The 22,006-nt window shown below is 35.7% G+C and overlaps 1 protein-coding gene across 1 annotated transcript in view; it reads right to left on the minus strand.

Moving 5' to 3' along the window:
• Positions 1-22,006, minus strand: part of DCC (DCC netrin 1 receptor) — a 1,139,534-nt gene that overhangs the window by 55,419 nt on the left and 1,062,109 nt on the right. Inside the window, exon 25 of the mRNA XM_066352289.1 lies at positions 20,612-20,728. Coding sequence (XP_066208386.1) covers positions 20,612-20,728 — 117 coding nt within the window. The remainder of the gene's footprint in view (positions 1-20,611; positions 20,729-22,006) is intronic.

Consider the following 22,006-nt stretch of genomic DNA (forward strand, 5'->3'; position numbering starts at 1 on the left):
AAGAACAAAAACCACATGATCTTATCAACAGACGCAGAAAAGGCTTTCGATAAAATACAACACAATTTTATGTTTAAGACTCTCAACAAAATGGGTATAGAAGGAAAATATCTCAACATGATAAAGGCCATATATGATAAACCATCAGCTAACATCATATTAAATGGCACTAAACTGAAGGCTTTCCCCCTTAAATCAGGAACAAGACAGTGTTGTCCACTCTCTCCACTCTTATTTAATGTGGTACTAGAGGTTCTAGCCAGAGCAATCAGACAAGACAAAGAAATAAAAGGCATCCATATCGGAAAAGAAGAAGTAAAGGTATCACTTTTTGCAGATGATATGATACTATACATCAAAAATCCCAAAGAATCCACAAAAAGACTACTAGAAACAATAAGCCAATACAGTAAGGTCACAGGATACAAAATTAACATACAGAAGTCAATAGCCTTTCTATATGCCAACAATGAAACAACTGAGAAGGAACTCAAAAGAATAATCCCCTTCACGATTGCAACAAAAAAAATAAAATACTTAGGAATAAACATAACAAAGAATGTAAAGGACTTATATAATGAAAACTATAAACCATTGTTAAGGGAAATCGAAAAAGATATAATGAGATGGAAGAATATACCTTGTTCTTGGCTAGGAAGAATAAATATAATCAAGATGGCTATATTACCCAAAGCAATATACAAATTTAATGCAATTCCCATCAAACTTCCAATGACATTTTTTAAAGAAATAGAGCAAAAAATCATCAGATTTATATGGAACTATAAAAAACCCCGAATAGCCAAAGCAATCCTAAAGAAAAAGAATGAAGCTGGGGGCATTTCAATACCTGACTTCAAACTCTATTATAGGGCCACGACAATCAAAACAGCATGGTATTGGCAGAAAAATAGACACTCAGACCAATGGAACAGAACAGAAAGTCCAGAAATAAAACCACATATATATAGTCAAATAATTTTTGATAAAGGGGCCAACAACACACAATGAACAAAAGAAAGCCTCTTCAATAAATGGTGCTAGGAAAACTGGAAAGCCACATGCAAAAGAATGAAACTGGACTACAGTCTCTCCCCCTGTACAAAAATTAACTCAAAATGGATCAAAGATCTAAACATAAGACCTGAAACAATTAAGTACATAGAAGAAGACATAGGTACTCAACTCAGGGAGTTAAAGAGCATTTTATGAATTTGACTCCAATGGCAAGAGAAGTGAAGGCAAAAATTAATGAATGGGACTACATCAGACTAAGAAGTTTTTGCTCAGCAAGAGAAACTGATAACAAAATAAACAGAAAGCCAACTAAATGGGAAATGATTTTTTCAAACAACAGCTCAGATAAGGGCCTAATATCCAAAATATACAAAGAACTCATAAAACTCAACAACAAACAAACAAACAATCCAATAAAAAAATGGGAAGAGGATATGAATAGACACTTCTCCCAGGAAGAAATACAAATGGCCAACAGATATATGAAAAGATGCTCATCTTCTTTAGCTATTAGAGAAATGCAAATCAAAACGGCAATGAGATACCACCTCACACCTGTTCGATTAGCTGTTATTAGCAAGTCAGGTAATAGCAAATGTTGGAGAGGCTGTGGAGAAAAAGGAACCCTCATACACTGTTGGTGGGAATGTAAAGTAGTACAACCATTATGGAAGAAAGTATGGTGGTTCCTCAAAAAACTGAAAATAGAATTACCTTATGACCCAGCAATCCCTCTACTGGGTATATATCCCAAAAACTCAGAAACATTGATACGTAAAGACACATGCAGCCCCATGTTTATTGCAGCATTGTTCACAGTGGCCAGGACATGGAAACAACCAAAAAGCCCATCAATAGATGACTGGATAAAGAAGATGTGGCACATATACACTATGGAATACTACTCAGCCATAAGAAATGATGACATCGGAACATTTACAGCAAAATGGTGGGATCTTGATAACATGATACGAAGCGAAATAAGTAAATCAGAAAAAAAAACAGGAACTGTATTATTCCATACGTAGGTGGGACATAATAGTGAAACTAAGAGACATTGATAAGAGTGTGGTGGTTACGGGGGGGAGGGGGGAATGGGAGAGGGTTAGGGGGTGGGGAGGGCACAAAGAAAACAAGATAGAAGGTGACAGAGGACAATCTGACTTTGGGTGGTGGGTATGCAACATAATTGAACGACAAGATAACCTGGACTTGTTATCTTTGAATATATGTATCCTGATTTATTGATGTCACCCCATTAAAAAAATAAAATTATTAAAAAAGAAAAAAAAAAAAAAGACATCATAGTGCCATACTAAGGCTCCATGATTCCTGTTTTGTTTTGTTTTCTTCTTCTTTCTCTTAAGCAAGAACAATGGCACTAAAAAAGTTGGGATGTTCAGAAATCAAATACATTATATAGAATGGCTGAGGAAATGAGAATTCTGTTAATTTTATAAAAGAATGTAATGCTTTTGAGAGACAGTCTGGTAAAATTAAGGCATATTCTCAATAATTATACTTGGGATTTATTTCTCAACGGAAAGAGAATACCTTCAGCGAGTCAACACAGTGCAGCTTAGTGTCAAATTAAGTTCAATATAAGTGGATGTTTTCTGGGAATAGTAAATGTTTTTTAGTTACACTGGCTTAAACTCACAAATGAATATCTTTCACAATATTTTCTACCTTTGGTAACCACTGTCCATTTCATTATCCAATACCTATTTAATTATATCTTATGAAATATTTAATTGTACTCAATCTTTATCTCATTTCACATTACAAAATGTTTAATATTCCCTACCTATTATTAACAAAAATAAAATTGAAACCTTATTAACAAAAAATAAAATTTAAGTCAGCTACTGGAATCATCATTTTAACAGTGTACTCCTATCTATGAAACTAATAATGTGATTTCTGTTATATACATGATTTTTAATTAAATACACCCAAATGCCAGTTACTGAAGTTTTAAATGTGCACAAATACACACATTTACCAAAGAAAAACATTTCTTTTTTAAAAAAATCAGATTTCTCTTGGATGTATGAATAAAGAAGCTTTATAACCATAGATACAAATTATATTGCTTCACTGTAAATTAGTTAGAAACAACATATAGATTTAAAATATTTATTTTCTAATAAAATGCATATAAACCATTGTAAACAACAAGCATAACTGAGAAGTAACAAGTAGAGGGATGCTTCATGGTTACAGTTTTGGGCAAAGGGTGCAGCCAGACTCCCAGGTATTCCTGGGACATGACAATGTCTGGGACCCCCTCACAACCTCTGCAATGGTCTTGGCAAACCCAGGGCAAGTCAGACTACTACTCTGACCCTGGGCTGATCGCAGGGGTCCATCAGTCCGTGAATAATTTGGGAGTCCTATTGGCTTCTGTGCTAGATTGCTCTAAAATAACTTTAAGCCACTCATGTCTCAGTTCTCATTCAAAGGGACAAAAGGGACATTTCTGAAACCACTGAAAAATGTGTATATACCAAAGGATATAACACTCATCACTACAGCAGCACATAAAACATCAAAGGATAGTGGATAATTTCGAGGACACTAGAAGGGGTATCTTTTAGATTCTATGCAGTATTGTGACTCTAGATTGGAACAAAGATATTGTGAGTTCTGGGCTGACGAGGTTCTTTAAAAACAATGTTGATTTGTAGGAGCAAGGGAAGGAAGAAGGCTAATGCTTATCGAAGTAGTCAACAAAGAAAAAATTAAAATACATTAAATTTATATACATGTTTGTGTATAATTTTTAAAAATTGTGTAGTAGAATACTTTATAAAAACCTATGTCGACCAGATGACGTCAGAGTGATGGCGCGGTAGGAAGCGATACCGAAAATCTCCCCATAAACTCAACAAGTTCTTCAACAAGAAACAGAAAAACCTATCCTTGGAGTCTTCAGGTGCTTCACAACACACCCGAAGGTAGGGTCGAGCGAAAGATTGGCTAGATATATGGTCAAACCCCGGGGGAAATAAGGAGTAAGAAATGCTCCGCCTTCCTCTCTAATCCAAACAGGATGGCTTTCACTGAGAACTGAGAATATAGAAACTAAGGCGGGCATAGGGAGTGAATAGATCCAGGCCGCGGTACAAACAGCCAAACCAGGCTGTGGCACGGAGATCCAAGCCGTGGAAAAACCTGGGCAATTCAAGCTAACACGCGCGCCAAACCCAGACAAAGAAAGACAAGTGGGGCAGCCATTTTCCGCATCTCCTGGTCAGTGCGCGCGTGGATAGTGGGCAAGAGATTCCTACGAACACTTCAGGGGTGGGTGCAGCCCATGCTAACCCACAGAGAAGCAGAGTCAGAGGCCTCTGTGTGGGCAAAAAGTGGCATCTCCTAGGAGCCCCAGCACCCTGAGGGGACCGGGCACGGGGAGGGAGCTGGAGCCAACTCCAACGGCGGAACTTTTCTTTGCGGGAGGAGGGCTTTCTCGGAGTGAGAGGCGTCCCGCCTGAGCCTGATATTCTGGTCAGCGCGCACGCACGGAGAGTGGGCAGGAGATTCCTCCGAACTCCTCAGGGGTGGGCGCCCGTGTTTTCCCACAGAGGAGCAGAGTCAGAGGCCTGTGAGCGGGCCAGGAGCGGAAGCCCCAGCGCCCTGGGAAAGCCGCACGGGGACAGAGCGAAAGCCAATTCCAACGCCGTAACTTTTCCGTGTGGGCAGAGGGCTTTCTCGGAGTGAGAGGCGTCCCGCCTGAGCCTGATATTCTGGTCAGCGCGCACGCACGGAGAGTGGGCAAGAGATTCCTCCGAACTCCTCAGGGGTGAGCGCCCGTGTTTTCCCACAGAGGAGTAGAGTCAGAGGCCTGTGAGCGGGTCAGGAGAGGAATCTCTGAGCTGCCCCAGCACCCTGAGGGGGCCACGCACAGGGATAGAGCGAGAGCCAATTCCAACGCTTGATCTTTTCCGTGTGGGTAGGGATTTCACTCGAAGTGTGACCTGGCTGGTCTGACATCCTGGTGGGAATGCACGGAGAGTGGGCAAGAGATTCCTCCGAACGCCTCAGGAGTGAGCACCCGTGTTATCCCACAGAGGGGCAGAGCCAGAGGTCTTTGAGTGGGAGGAAGCCCCGCCTGATTATGCTAGCAGTTCTGACTGACTGAGCCTTACTCAGAGCCCTGTGCTGAGTAGAAATAGAGTGGGGAGTTGCCAGCTCTTTGAGCCTCTTACTAACCAGGCAGAGGTAGCAGCAACCCCATAGCTGGATTATCAGGCTTCTAATTGTGGAAGGAAAGACTAGGAGAGAGACTCCAGGAACACTCTCACAGTGAGAGACCCTGTCACTGTTGGAGCCTATAAACATTAATGAGCCTCGACTGCCAACGAGACTGAAGCCCAATACATGACATCACCATAGAGAATTATCAACTGCAAACCTCTTCCAGAGCGTGCCACAGGGGCAGAAACCGGGGTACAAAGTCACCAACCAGAAAGACAGAAAAGAAAAAGCAAGACGACAACGTCTCAAAATCAAGAATAATCTGCAGACTTTATAACCTATCCCATTTTATTATATTTGTTCGTCTGTGTCTCTTTTCTTCATTCTTGATTTTTTTTTTCTATTCCAATTTGGTCATTTAATTCTCTTTCAGTCTTACTCTCACCTCTCTTTGAACTACACTACCCATAAGTGTTACATCTCCCATTATCTTTTCTTTCCTCCTCCTTTCTCTCTATGAGGGTTGCAATCCAAAACCCCTAACTCTCTCTTTCTCTCTCATCCTTTTTCTTTTTTCTTCTTTAAGTGGTTCCATCTTTTCTCTCTCTCTCTCTCTCTTTTCTCCCTCTATATTAGTCTCTTCCTCTCTCCTTTACATCTTCTCTCATTCAAACCTCAATAATGAACAAATTATCTTATCTGGGACTCAAACTTAAGTTTGTGGCATTTTGGAGGGTTTTTACTTCACCTTTTTAACACATTAGCAGTGCTCCCATCCCTGGCTCTCCATTTTATCTAGTTCTTATTCCACTAAATACAATAGTAATTTTTTAATTTTCCACCCCTTTTTCCTGTTTCCCTCTTATTCCTCTCATCATAACTCTGAGTCAGCCAACACCTAAAAGCAAATCATTTTATTCTTGACCCAAATTTTTTCCTAATTTGCTTTTTGTGGGTCTATACTGCCCCCCCTTTTTTTTATATATATATATATTTTTCTTTTATTATTTTTTCTTTTTCCTTTACCCCTTTATTACTTCTCCCCAATTCAGGCCCTCCACTACAGGTATTGTTTGTTCTATTTAGTACAATATAATTCACAGTTCATCACAAGATTTTCTCAAGAAAGAGGGGAGAGGAGAGGAAAAAAGGAGGGGAAGGAATAATTCCCCTTTTCTCTCAAATTTTTATCTTATTTTATTTTTCTTTATTTAATGATTAATTTTTAAAAAAAAACGCAATTTTTTATTTTTATTTTTATTTTTTTATCTTTTTATTCCTTATAAAATCTCATTAATACTATCAAGAAAACCACCCTCAGATGCCATTAAAGAAGAGAAAATCGAATATCATGGATACAAAAGAAAGAGAGGTAACACAGAGAGATGAGGAAAAATCTATGGAAAAAAAATTTAAGATATTGGAAACCTTGGAGTTAAACGACAGAGAATTTAAAATAGAAATGCTAAAAATACTCAGAGATATACAAGAAAACACAGAAAGGCAATTTAGGGAGCTCAGAAAACAACTCGATGAACACAAAGAGTATATCTCCAAGGAAATTGAAACTATAAAAACAAATCAAACAGAGATGAAAAACTCAATTCATGAGATGAAAAATGAGGTGACAAGCTTAGCTAATAGAACAGGCCAGATAGAAGAGAGGATTATCGAAATAGAAGACAAGCAACTTGAGGCTCAACAAAGAGAAGACGAAAGAGATTCAAAAATTAAAAAAAATGAGATAGCCCTACAGGAATTATCTGACTCCATCAAAAAGAATAACATAAGAATAATAGGTATATCAGAGGGAGAAGAGAGAGAAAATGGAATGGAGAACATACTCAAACAAATAATAGATGAGAACTTCCCAAGCCTGTGGAAAGAACTAAAACCTCAAATTCTAGAAGCAAACAGAACTCCAAGTTTTCTTAACCCCAACAAACCTACTTCAAGGCACATCATAATGAAATTGGTACAAACCAACTGCAAAGAAAAAATTCTCAAGGCAGCCAGGGAAAAGAATACAACATATAAAGGAAGGCCCATTAGATTATCATCAGATTTCTCAACAGAAACTCTACAAGCTAGAGGAGAGTGGACCCCAATATTTAAAGTCTTGAAAGAGAGGAACTTTCAGCCACGAATACTATACCCATCAAAGCTATCCTTCAAATATGAAGGAGAAATAAAAACATTCACAGATACAGAAAAGATGAGAGAATTTATCACCAGAAAACCCCCACTCCAGGAAATACTAAAGGGGGTTCTCCAATCAGATACAAAGAATAAAAAAACAACAACAACAAAGCCACAAGTAAAAGCTCCAAGAAGAACATAACAAAACCAACTTTAAACTGTGACAACAATAAGAAAGGGGGGTAGAGGATGGAGATTAACAGTAGCAAAGGGCGATGGAGTGCAAAAGTACTCACAAAATAGTGCACTACAATGAACAGGGTAGGAACCCTTTTCATTACTTAATGGTAACCACCATTGAAAAAACCACCACAGAAGCACATGATTTAAAAAAGATAGCAACAGAGGAAAGATGTATGGAACACAACCAAATAAAAACAAAAGACAGAAAAACGAAAGAGAAGAATCAAACAAGCCACAAAACTAACAGAAAGCAATCTATAAAATGGCAATAAGGAACTCACAAGTGTCAATAACTACACTAAATGTAAACGGATTAAACTCACCAATAAAAAGGCACAGAGTAGCCGAATGGATCAAAAAAGAAAATCCAACTGTATGCTGCCTACAAGAAACTCATCTAAGTAACAAGGATAAAAACAAATTCAAAGTGAAAGGCTGGAAAACAATGCTCCAAGCAAATAACATCCACAAAAAAGCAGGCATAGCAATACTCATATCTGATGATGCTGACTACAAGACAGCAAAAGTACTCAGAGACAAAAATGGCCATTTCATAATGGCTAAGGGGACACTGAATCAAGAAGACATTACAATTCTTAATATATATGCACCAAACCAAGGAGCACCAAAATATATAAGACAGCTACTTATTGACCTTAAAACAAAAACTGACAAAAATACAATCATACTTGGAGACCTCAATACACCGCTGTCGGCTCTAGATCGGTCATCCAAACAGAGAATCAACAAAGATATAGCGGCCTTAAACAAAACACTAGTGCACCTGGATATGATAGACATCTACAGGACATTTCATCCCAAAGTGACTGAGTATACATTTTTCTCCAGTGTACATGGATCATTCTCAAGAATTGACCATATGTTGGGCCACAAAAACAACATCAGCAAATTCAGAAAAATCGAAGTTGTTCCAAGCATATTTTCTGATCATAAAGCCTTGAAACTAGAATATAACAGCAAAAAAGAGGGAAAAAATCCCACAAAAATGTGGAAACTAAACAACATACTTTTAAAGAATGAATGGGTCAAGGAAGAAATAAGTGCAGAGATCAAAAGATATATACAGACAAATGAAAATGAAATACGACATATCAGAATCTATGGGATGCAGCAAAAGCAGTGATAAGAGGGAAGTTCATATCACTTCAGGCATATATGAACAAACAAGAGAGAGCCCAAGTGAACCACTTAACTTCCCACCTTAAGGAACTAGAAAATGAAGAACAAAGACAACCCAAAACCAGCCAAAGAAAGGAGATAATAAAAATCAGAGCAGAAATAAATGAAATAGAGAACAGAAAAACTATAGAAAAATTTAATAGAACAAGGAGCTGGTTCTTTGAAAAGATCAACAAAATTGACAAACCCTTGGCAAGACTTACCAAGGAAAAAAGAGAAAGAACTCATATAAACAAAATCCAAAATGAAAGAGGAGAAATCACCACGGACACCGTAGATATACAAAGAATTATTGTAGAATACTATGAAAAACTTTATGCCACTAAATTCAACAACCTAGAAGAAATAGATAAATTCGTAGAACAATACAACCTTACTAGACCGAGTCATGAAGAAGCAGAAAGCCTAAATAGACCAATTAGCAGGGAGGAAATAGAAAAAACTATTAAAAACCTCCCCAAAAATAAAAGTCCAGGCCCAGACGGCTATACCAGCGAATTTTATCAAACCTTCAAAGAAGACTTGGTTCCTATTCTACAGAAAGTCTTTCAAAAAATTGAAGAAGAAGCAATACTTCCAAACACATTTTATGAGGCAAACATAACCCTTATACCAAAACCAGGCAAGGATGGCACAAAGAAAGAAAACTACAGACCAATATCTCTAATGAATACAGATGCTAAAATACTAAACAAAATACTAGCAAATCGAATACAACAACATATTAAAAAAATAATACATCATGATCAAGTGGGATTCATCCCAGAATCTCAAGGATGGTTCAACATACGTAAAACGGTTAATGTAATACACCATATCAACAAAACAAAGAACAAAAACCACATGATCTTATCAATAGATGCAGAAAAGGCTTTCGATAAAATACAACACAATTTTATGTTTAAGACTCTCAACAAAATGGGTATAGAAGGAAAATATCTCAACATGATAAAGGCCATATATGATAAACCATCAGCTAACATCATATTAAATGGCACTAAACTGAAGGCTTTCCCCCTTAAATCAGGAACAAGACAGTGTTGTCCACTCTCTCCACTCTTATTTAATGTGGTACTAGAGGTTCTAGCCAGAGCAATCAGACAAGACAAAGAAATAAAAGGCATCCATATCGGAAAAGAAGAAGTAAAGGTATCACTTTTTGCAGATGATATGATCCTATACATCGAAAACCGCAAAGAATCCACAAAAAGACTACTAGAAATAATAAGCCAATACAGTAAGGTCGCAGGATACAAAATTAACATAAAGAAGTCAATAGCCTTTCTATATGCCAACAATGAAACATTTGAGAATGAACTCAAAAGAATAATCCCCTTCACGATTGCAACAAAAAAAATAAAATACCTAGGAATAAACATAACAAAGAATGTAAAGGACTTATACAATGAAAACTATAAACCATTGTTAAGGGAAATTGAAAAAGATATAATGAGATGGAAGAATATTCCTTGTTCTTGGTTAGGTAGAATAAATATAATCAAGATGGCCATATTACCCAAAGCAATATACAAATTTAATGCAATTCCCATCAAACTTCCAATGACATTTTTTAAAGAAATGGAGCAAAAAATCATCAGATTTATATGGAACTATAAAAAGCCCCAAATAGCCAAAGCAATCCTAAAGAAAAGGAATGAAGCTGGGGGCATTACAATACCTGACTTCAAACTCTATTATAGGGCCACGACAATCAAAACAGCATGGTATTGGCAGAAAAATAGACACTCAGACCAATGGAACAGAATAGAAAGCCCAGAAATAAAACCACATATATATATAGTGAAATAATTTTTGATAAAGGGGCCAAAAACACACAATGGAGAAAAGAAAGCCTCTTCAACAAATGGTGCTGGGAAACTGGAAAGCCACATGCAAAAGAATGAAGCTGGACTATAGTTTGTCCCCCTGTACTAAAATTAACTCAAAATGGATCAAAGATCTAAACATAAGACCTGAAACAATAAAGTACATAGAAGAAGACATAGGTACTAAACTCATGGACCTGGGCTCCACAGGCAGGTGGAGTCAAACAGGCAGGAATCAAACTCAATTTGACTCCACAGGCAAGAGAAGTGAAAGCAAAAATTAATGAATGGGACTACATCAGACTAAGAAGTTTTTGCTCAGCAAGAGAAACTGATAACAAGATAAATAGACAGCCAACTAATTGGGAAATGATATTTTTAAACACCTGCTCAGATAAGGGCCTAATATCCAAAATATTCAAAGAACTCATAAAACTCAACAACAAACAAACAAACAATCCAATAAAAAAAATGGGAAGAGGACATGAACAGACACTTCTCTCAGGAAGAAATACAAATAGCCAACAGATTTATGAAAAGATGCTCATCTTCTTTAGTTATTAGAGAAATGCAAATCAAAACTGCAATGAGATACCACCTCACACCTGTTAGATTAGCTATTATTAACAAAACAGGTAATAGCAAATGTTGGAGAGGTTGTGGAGAAAAAGGAACCCTCATCCACTGTTGGTGGGAATGTAAAGTAGTACAACAATTATGGAAGAAAGTATGGTGGTTCCTCAAAAAACTGAAAATAGAACTACCTTATGACCCAGCAATCCCTTTACTGGGTATATACCCCAAAAACTCAGAAACATTGATACGTAAAGACACATGCAGCCCCATGTTTATTGCAGCATTGTTCACAGTGGCCAGGATATGGAAACAACCAAAAAGCCCATCAATAGATGACTGGATAAAGAAGATGTGGCACATATACACTATGGAATACTACTCAGCCATAAGAAATGATGACATCGGATCATTTATAGCAAAATGGTGGGATCTTGACAACATTATACGGAGTGAAATAAGTAAATCAGAAAAAACCAGGTACTGCATTATTCCATACGTAGATGGGACATAAAAGTGAGACGAAGAGACATTGATAAGAGTGTGGTGGTTACGGGGGGAGGGGGGAGAGGGAGAGGGTAGGGGGAGGGGGAGGGGCACAAAGAGAACTAGATAGAGGGTGACAGGACAATCTGACTTTGGGTGATGGGTATGCAACATAATTGAACGACAAGATAACCTGGACATGTTATCTTTGAATATATGTATCTTGATTTACTGATGTCACCCCATTAAAAATAAATAAAATAAAAAAAAAACCTATGTCACTGAAAGTTAAAAAATAAAATAAAATGCATATTAATTAACTATATTAAATATAACACTTTAAATCAAAAGGGCTGCTTCTAGTCAACTGGCTTTTAGAGTTTCATTCCAGAGTTTATTTTTCCTTGTATTTATAATACTCCTTGAAACACATATTAACATGTTTATTTGAACTGAAAAATAAAATTTGGCTTTTTCAGAAACAAATTTTGATTGTTTTGACATTAAGGACTACTTATCTTATGTAGATTAAATGATAGTTGTATTCCATGAACTGAATAAATAGTATATAAATTTTATTTAGAATAAAAACGCTTTGAAAAATTATATTAGTAAAGTTATTTTATAAGTGATATTTTAATGTTTCCAGTCCTTTCTTAGTATATTGTAGTATAAAGGCACCTTATAAAAGTACTTTAGAAGTGTACTTCCTAGAAAATGAGTGAATGAATAGCTTGAATGAGTAACAAATACTTTTAAAAGTTAGGTGGAGAAAAAATAAACAAATGTCAGGTGGTTTAAGAAGTTTTACTTCCAACATAATTAAGGAAGGATATTATCTAGTTGTTAGTTGAAATATTATTAAAAATAACTTTGGATGAAAGTTCACAGTATAATTTTGGCATTTAATTTGAGAGGCATTCAAATCATTAAGTAATTGCTACAAAAAATCTCATTGTTATAACATTCATTCACAAATATATGCAGTTTCTTAGTATTTAGATCAATAAAAAGAACCATTGAGATAGAATTTATGCAATAAAAACCATTCAACATAAATATATTAAATAATTGTATAAAAGCCTCACTGATGTCATTAAATGATAAAATCTAATAAAATCTTACTTTCTATACAACTGTACAGACATACTAATTGCAATGTTAACCTAAAAGAAAAAATTAGCAGTTAAAAACTTCTGCTCATATAAGTTTATAATATAAACATAGTTTGTTTATATAAATATTATTTGCAAACAAGATAAATTATAAATAAATGACAATCATAAAATAGATGATATATGTAAATTATTCTGTGGCAAAAGTAACTTGTAGGTACTAGTTTAGGAGAAAATTGATAAATTATTCTTTGTAAAAGAGGAGCTTTCTCCTGTATTTAGTAAATATGATGGTAAATATAAAAATACCATGGTATTTTTATGCTTTTGAGTTTATTTGAAACTGTAGTAAATTATATCTTTCACAGATATAACAATATATTTTAAATGTTAATTAAAAAAGTGTATGATGATAAAAACTTTCTTTAAATTATTTTTGGGGAAGACTTGAGTGAAAATTTGAGAATAAATGGTATATGCACAATGCAGTAATAGATATATTTTATAAAGAGGAAAGTGTAGATATACAAACACATAAACATATTCCAAAAAAGGAAAAGAAAAAAATAACAAGGAAACTTTAACAAGAATGAGAGTTACAAGCCAGATACCAGCTTGATTATGAATTCCTTAAAGAGGTTATAATTTTGTTGTCTCTGTGTCTCTCACATTACAATGCTAGAGATACTTCACATTTCAAATGATTTAATAAAAAACAATTCTAGAAGTAATATTTATAAATCTAGCATCTTTAACTCACTGCAAACTTAGGTGTTTTGATGTAATATTTTGTCTCCTGGAATGTATACTTACCATAGTTGTAGGAGTAGTAATAGTAATAATAATAATAATAATAATAATAATAATAGACTTGAATAAGTCTTGTGAATATGAGCCATACAATTACTAAACTCTATATTCATATAACTCAAATATCTAGTCTTTATGGCAGTCAATATAATAATTTTACTCATATTACTGATCAAACAGGATCACTGTCCAGTCATTAAAGTTGATAGATTGCAAAACCTTCCATGTTGATAATTTGTACTCATAAATAAATGCGACAGTGAGAGTCTCCCTTATATATAGAAGGTGCTCATTTCATAAATTGTGCCCATTTTTATCAATATTATTATTTGTACTTATAATACATTCAGAAAAAGAATTTCACAAATATCTTCCAGTTGGAGCTGAATAAATTTAAATGGAGAAATGTAAAATAATTTGGCAAGCCATACAATCTCTAAGTTAGAGAAAACCCAAGGGACTCAATTTATATTCTAGTTCCAAGTCCTTCATCACTGAAGAAATAAATTTTACTTTGTAAGAGTTTTGCATTTTGGCTATTGTGCTGGATACAAAATGTTTGCAAGTAAAAAAAAAGTTTTCAAAATAATAATCTGTCATATGTTTCTGCATCTCAAATATTATCATTGTTATATTTCCTGATATGACATTATCAGTATTCCAAATTTTGGTTTTGAAGCATTTGGATCTATGATTGATTTCTAAAAAGGGCACAGAGGCCTACACTTACTTATAATACATCTGTTGCAAAAATATTCAGTCTAAAGTTGAATGCAACACTGTATTGAAGTCTTTTGGTATTTTCCCCATAAAAGTCAGCTTTGAGAGAGAGATGCATACAGACACTCACACTGTAGTTCAAAGCATTCACTGCATTGCTATGTTTATGCAAAACATCTCAGAGCGACATCATCAAGCATTTTCAATAAATCTCTGTTCTGTGACCAAATATGACCAAAAAAAAATCTGTTCTGACATAGCTTGCTGACAATTGAATTTATATCTCACACTGATGTACAAAGATTTTTCAAGGAGAAATTCCCTTGCCAAATTACTTAGCTTCCTGAATAGGGCACATTGCTATTCAAAAACTTTCAAAATAGCCTTAAAAATGTTTGCACTAAATGTGACCTATAGGAAATCTAAAGTGGAGATTACTTTTAAAGTTACTTTTAAAGTTTTTTTTAAATTTTATTTATTTAATTTTTATTAATTTTAATTTATTGTGTTAACATGGATTCAAGTGTCCCACTCAATATAACACCCTCTCCCCCCAGCCCCATGTCACCCATTACACCCCTTTGACCCCTCCCCCTAAAGTTTAATGTTAAGACTTGAGCCCTTTGTGTATATTTCTCAACATGATATTTGACAGAACTGAGCGATTTGTTGAGGAGAAGAGGTTGACAAATATAATGGTAAAGATAATATTTTGAAGTGAAAATATTTGAAGGGAAATGATTTCTCATTCTGCCTTTTCTCATCATCTCTTTTCTGCAATGACCTGTATGTAATCTGGATTATTTGGAAATTTAGTGTCTATTGCTTTTGATAAATGTTCTTATCAACTGTACATTTTTAGTTTTCCTTTGACAAGCAATTGCCAGTGAATGGCATCCACAAATATACACATCCACAAATATTCTTTAGGAAAAGAATATTCACAAATATGTGTTCCATAGCTATACTCAACATAGTGGCAAAGAGTCTAAGCACTGAGGTCTAATTGCCTGGATACATATCTAGTTCTGCCACTGGTAGTGAGTCAACATCATAGCCAGTATCTAAATGACTCCCACTAATTCCCACCTCATGGAAATTCCCACATCCTTGTGGAGTTTGCTGCCACAGTTCACCTGGGTTGATCTGATGACCAACAGAATGCAACAGAAGTGATAGTATGTTACTTCCAAAATTAAGTTGAAAAGATTGCTCTCTCTCTCTCTCCAGTCTCTCTCCCTCTCTTTTTCAGATTGCTCTGGGAAAAGCCAGGAGTCATGTCCTAAGGACACACCAGCAGATCTGTGGAGAGGCATTTATGCTAGATAACTGGGGACTTCAGTCCAAGGGACTGAGAGAAACCCACTGAGAGCGTGAGGCCCTGAACCAGAGCTACCTAGCTAAATGCTCCTGGAATACAGAAGCTAATGGAGGATTATTTGACTTTGAGTGAGGGGTATGCAGCATAATCAAAGGTCAAAATAATCTGGAGATGTTTTCTCAGAACATATGTACCCTGATTTATCAATGTCACTGCATTAAAATGAATAAAAATAAGATTAAAAATTTTTTAAAAAAAATAAATAAATGCTCCTGGATTCCTGACTCTCAGCAGCTGTTGACAAAATAAATGACTCTTTTATGTTGCTAGGCTTTGAGGGTAATTTGTTACACAGTGAAAGATAACTAATCATTGGCTTGAGCAAGTTATTTAAGCTTTCAATTTCTTAGTTTTCTCATTTTTAAAGTGGAGAAGACAATAGTATTTACTTTATGATGTTGTGAGGATTAAAGAGATCATGCACAGAAAAGTGCAGCAAAGAGATCTCTTTGTTAGCATTTATAGGTAGGATATTTTTGAATAAAATTCTCCAATATATTAAAGGCAACTAAAATTGTTTTCATTAAACAGAAATGGAAAGAATAAGCTTAGAAAGAAATGAAACTTAACAAGTATTGAGAACTTCTGAATATTATTCAATTTCTAAATACCTTGCTAATCATTATTTTATTGAATTTTTATAATAACATCATGTAGTAATGTGATTCTGATTTTACAAATGTGAAACACAGACTCAGTTTAAGAAACTTACTCCAGCACACACCTGTGCAAACTCTGAACCTCCATGGTACACTACTTTCGCAAAGATAACGATGATTCGCATGCCTTATATTATTTATATCTTTTCTTTTTTTAAGCTTTTTATTGATTGTAGCATCTTCAATTTACAAACATGGAAATGAAGGCTCTGAAAGTCAGAACTCAAAGCCTGTGCTGGTCTATTCATTGCCCTGTGCTGGCTCATGTGGTCACCTCAAGCTCTGAGTTGTTCTATGATTTAAAAAAAAAAATCTTCTTTTACTTCTAGTGTCTTCCTCTACATAAATGGTGGCCCTAAAATGCCTAGAAACTTACTTACTGTTTTAAAAATTATAATATAATGTATATATATGATTTTAAACTATTTTTCAAAATTCATAAGGATACTCTGACTTAGCAATCTCATTCTCAGATACAGTGTACTCTTGGAGATACATCCAGCAGAAATGCATGACATGCTCACTAAAAGGCATGTATAAGCTTTTGTGTGGCAATATTACTCCTCAGGCCATATCTTTATTATATTGTAATGTATTCATAAAATAGAATATTATGCAGGAATGAAGATGAACAAGCTAAAATGACACAAACAATATGGAGAATTTTATAGACACAATGATTCAATTTATGTAAAGCTAAAAAACAGGCAAAATAATCGGTGGGGTTAGAATTCAACTTAAAAGGAAGAATTAGAGAGAGAGAGAGAGACAGAAAGAGGGAGAAACATTAATTTGTTGTTCCACTCATCCATGCACTCATTGGCTGATGTGTGCATGTGTCCTGACCAGGGATCAAACCCACAATTATGACACAGAGTATGATACACTAACCGACTGAGCTACTCAGTTATTCTTGACTGAGGGTGTTTAGTGATGGGGAATACCATGAAGCAGTTTCTGATAATTCTCTGTTTTATGCCCCGGATGGTGGTTATGAGGCATTTCACTTTGAAAAATCACTGAACATTACTTAAGATATTTCTATTTTCAATAGTATATTTAATATTCACAGTCAAAATTAATAAGAAATAAAGGGTCAATAGAATACATGTATATCTTTGAAATAACTTTGTCACATAAGACTTCTTGTTATCTCCAAGCTTTGGGTTGGTTAAACTCTATCCAACAAAAGGAGATGACTTCAACATATAATCAAAGTTGACTTTAAAGTAAATTCCCAAGCTTTCTGAAAACAATAAAATAGGCTTTTTATAACTGATGTGATTGACAAGTTCTTAGATAAATATGCTGATAAAATTGTATATTTTTATCTTGGCAGAGTTGTGATTTCATTCAGTCATGTAGCAGATATTTAGCAAGCACAAATTTTGGACTAGGTATTATGCTAAATAGTGTGTAAATATGAAGATGAATTAGAATTTGCTCCCTATTATATACTTCACAATCTGTTAGGAGAGGGAAGATTGGACTTGAATACCTAAGAATATGAGGCAGAACCTGTGTATAATTAATGCCACAAAAGTGGTATGAAAAATGCTATTCAAATATAAGAAAGGAAGTTATCTTTTCTGGATGGAGTAATCAGAAAAGAGTGTTTAGGAGATCTTGCATCCATACCTGCTTTGTTCTTTGCACAGAACTTTGTTAAGGTAGAGATAGCCACTGAGTTATTCCGAAAGGAAAGAAGTGTTCAGAAGGAAAAACAAAAGGCAAGGTATATCAGTGGACTGGCAATTTTCTAGATTGGTAAGAGCTATAGGAGGGCATAGCAACAGGGAACTGGAAATGTAGACTCAAATCTGATACGCTGAACAGTTTGTACTTGGTTCTCTTGGTAGACAATGCGGAGCCATTGGAGCAATTTATGGAACGAAATATTAAGTTTAAATCATTTTAGGAAGAAATCTGGCAAACAGGGGTCAAAAGGGAGTCTGGAAGACACTAGGGATGGGAAGACTAATTCTGAAGCTGTTTTGACAGTTTATGTGTGAGGTCAGAATGAATAAAACAAAAAATGTAACTCTTGGGAATGGGAAGTAGACGGGTTCAAAAGATATTGTGGAAGGAAAATCAATGGGATGTGGGAACTCATTGAAGGAGGAAGTTATATATGGGACATAAAAGCCCGCAAAGATTCTGAAGCACAAAGGTTTTTAAAAAGAAAGTGACATTAGATTGGCACAGATAGAACTTAGTGACAAGAGAAAAGTGACTGGAGAAAAAGAAATAAAGGCAGCTAAGTAAAAGTCTCTCTGAAGTGAACTGAATGAAAAGAAACGAACAATGGCTTCACAGTGTGTTATCGCTGGAAGTAAAATGATTAGAATGCAGAACTCTGGAGTCAGACCAAATTCCAGCTCTGCCACTAATTCTCTGTGTGACCACAAGCTACATTCTTCAACTCTCTAAACCTCTATCTGTTTATCAGTAAAACAGGAATAGTTGCCATTCGTTATAAACTTCATGTATGTTTTAGCATTTACTATAGTAAAATTGAGAGATGTCTTCAAGTATAAAGGAGATATGATGCATATAGTAAATGGAAGAAACAACTATTAATTCATTTATTTGACTAAATTGTGTTGATTGTGTACCTACTATGTGCCAGGCTCTGTTCTGAGTACTGAGGATACAAAATGATCAAAACAGGCAAAATCTCTGTCCTCGTAGAGGAAACCATGGTTTTAGTGCAGAGAGACTAGAAAAAATGACCTTAAAACTAATAAGGAAGATTAAAAGAGAAAAATGTAATAATAGATTTAAAGTTTTTCAAGAAAGGAGAGCAATGAGGCTTCAGTCGGAGGGGAAGGTGGCATCAGTGAGAGTGTATGCCAATTGTTGTTATCAGTCAGAGGGAAGACTGCCAGTACAGAAGAGGGCAGAGAAATAGGCGGAAGCGTCCCTACGTGGTAAGAGGATGGCCACAAGAGAAAGAGCAGGTCTTGGAGGTATAAACAGATCGACTAGGTTGAGTGGAAAGCTAAAGATACTATTTTGAATGCTTCTCTCTCTCTTTTTTTTAATTTTTTTTTTTTTTTTGGTGATATAAGAACCAAGATTACTAGCTGAGAGCGGGGAAAAGAGAGAGGTATTGGGAGTCTGGAAAGTAAGAACAGATGCACAACATTCATCTTATAAAGCGAGACAATGAATGGCCACAGAAATGCAGTGGCGCATCCAAACAGATGACAGCTCGCCTTGGATTTGTGGCCATAAATACCCAGGAAGCAGCTCATGTGTTCTTTCCAGAGTCAGCTATCAGGGTTATGTGGTAGGAATTGGTAGAAAAGCTGATTTCAGCAGGATTGTGTCTTTTTTTTTTTCCTGTGATATGATGGGGAAGGAGGACCAATGGAAATAAGGGTGTTTGCAAGGGACCAAAATATTAAATGATGATGGATTGCAATCTGAGTTTGAGTGGAAATGAGAGCATGAGGTGGGAAGGGGAAGGGTTAACAGACTGGAGGTCATAGTGGGATTGAAGAATTATTGGCAAAGGGGCAATCAGATAAGTGGGCAGGAAAGTAATAAGGTGCTAGAAAAAGGGATGATAGTAACTGACATTTTGTAGGGGGTGTGGTTATTGGTTGAGTGGGTGACATGGAATTGATAAATTATGGTGGGAAGGAACCAATATCATTTCAGGTAACAAGAGTTGAACTAACATCCTAGGGCATCGGATGGATTGTCAGCATGGGTATTGTAATTACCAAGATTGATCACAGAGATAATAGGAGAGGAAGTGATCCCCAGATACCAATATCTTCAGTGAATATGGGACTACGACAGGAAACTTCAACACAAAGGGGGTTGTAAGTGAGTATTTGTCAATACTTGCTTCAAGGGTGTTAGATTATCTAAGTCTGAAAATTGGACTTATGAAAAAGTAAAAAAAAAAAAAAAAGCCATGAAGGGGATCATTAAATTAAAGTCAATAATATTGACATAAAGTTCAGCTCTTTTTACATCCACTCATATTTTTTACAATTTCTTAAATTTATAGCTGGGTGTTTGCCAGACAGTACATTGTACATAACAAATACAATAACAAACTGAAAATTCTGACTTCTACTTATAAATATTATGGTTTTAGTCATTCCTTATTATGTCCATTTGCCCAGTAAGTTCAGAGAAAATTCTAATTGTTTTTTGATAATTGATACAGAAAAGATACAAACAGAAACTACTGCACATCTTCATTATGGTACCAATTTCACTCACCAGGATTGTTGGCCTGGGCATCCATAGGGATCATGAGTTTGGCCCGGGTGGCTCGACGCGCAGCCAGTGACCTCTCCAAAGTGGACATGGAACTCCCTGCTTCCTCAGTGTCTTGACCTGAAAAAAAAAATACTCCTGAGAGACACATTTTCTTCAATGATTCAACACTTCACATAATTTCTAACCAGATACTTCAATGCCTTTTTTGTGTTATTAATGTATTAAATAATAATATCTAATTTCTTGTTGCCCAACCAATTACTTACATTTTTATACATATTTTTGCATATGTATGTCTATGTGAAAGTGATAAGGCATAGATTAAGAGATTTTTCAAAAGTGGCATTATATCAGACATATTATTTTGTAAACTTATTAACAAAAGAACATGAAATCTTTCTCTGCCAATAAATAAGTTAGTAACATAATTTAATAACTCCATAACATTCAATTGTATGAATTTATTATAACTTATGCAACTTGTACTTAAGGCCCAAAGACAATACATTTTATTACAAAAACACAGAAAATAGCCCTGGCTGGTTGGCTCAGTGGTAGAGCCTCAGCCTGGCGTGCAGGAGTCCCGGGTTCAATTCCCGGCCAGGGCACACAGGAGAAGTGCCCATCTGCTTCTCCACTCCTCTCCCTCTCCTTTCTCTATGTTTCTCTCTTCCCCTCCCGCAGCCAAGGCTCCATAGGAGCAAAGTTGGCCTGGGCGCTGAGGATGGCTCTGTGGCCTCTGCCTCAGGCGCTAGAATGGCTCTGGTTGCAACAGAGCAATGCCCCAGATGGGCAGAACATTGCCCCCTGGTGGACGTGCTGGGTGGATCCCGGTTGGGTGCATGAGGGAGTCTGTCTGACTGTCTCCCCGTTTCCTACTTCAGAAAAATAAAAAACAAACAGAAAAACCACACAGAAAATAAACCACATTTTATAAAAGTAAAGTTAGGCATATTTATATAAATTTATCATGAGTCCACAAAATGCCATACCAGAGTCATTAAAAATAAGAAGAAATGATAGAAGCAGATTTGAAAAGTTAATAAAAATATATGTTGAGAGAAACAAAATTTAAGCTCTGAAGAGTGCATGTCACTAAAAAGTATATTATTCATTGATGTGGCATTTTGTTCTTTTAACCAGTACAGCCTAGAGAACACTTAGTGTAATAATGTAAAGCATGACTAGAAGGAGTTTGAGTACTGCTTTCCCTGTTATAGAGTTGGCAAGTGGGTCCTCAAACTAGAGGCAGATAGGCACAAGTATCCTCTCATTCTAAAGAAAACAGTCATTATTTGGAGATAAACTTCTCCCAGGACTTATCAAAGGTGTCAAAAACAGTTGGCTGGCCCCATACGTCATCTGTGTACATAAAAGACGAAAGGAAAATTTAAG

This window comes from Saccopteryx leptura, chromosome 11, assembly GCF_036850995.1.
Source record: "Saccopteryx leptura isolate mSacLep1 chromosome 11, mSacLep1_pri_phased_curated, whole genome shotgun sequence".
NCBI lineage: Eukaryota > Metazoa > Chordata > Mammalia > Chiroptera > Emballonuridae > Saccopteryx > Saccopteryx leptura.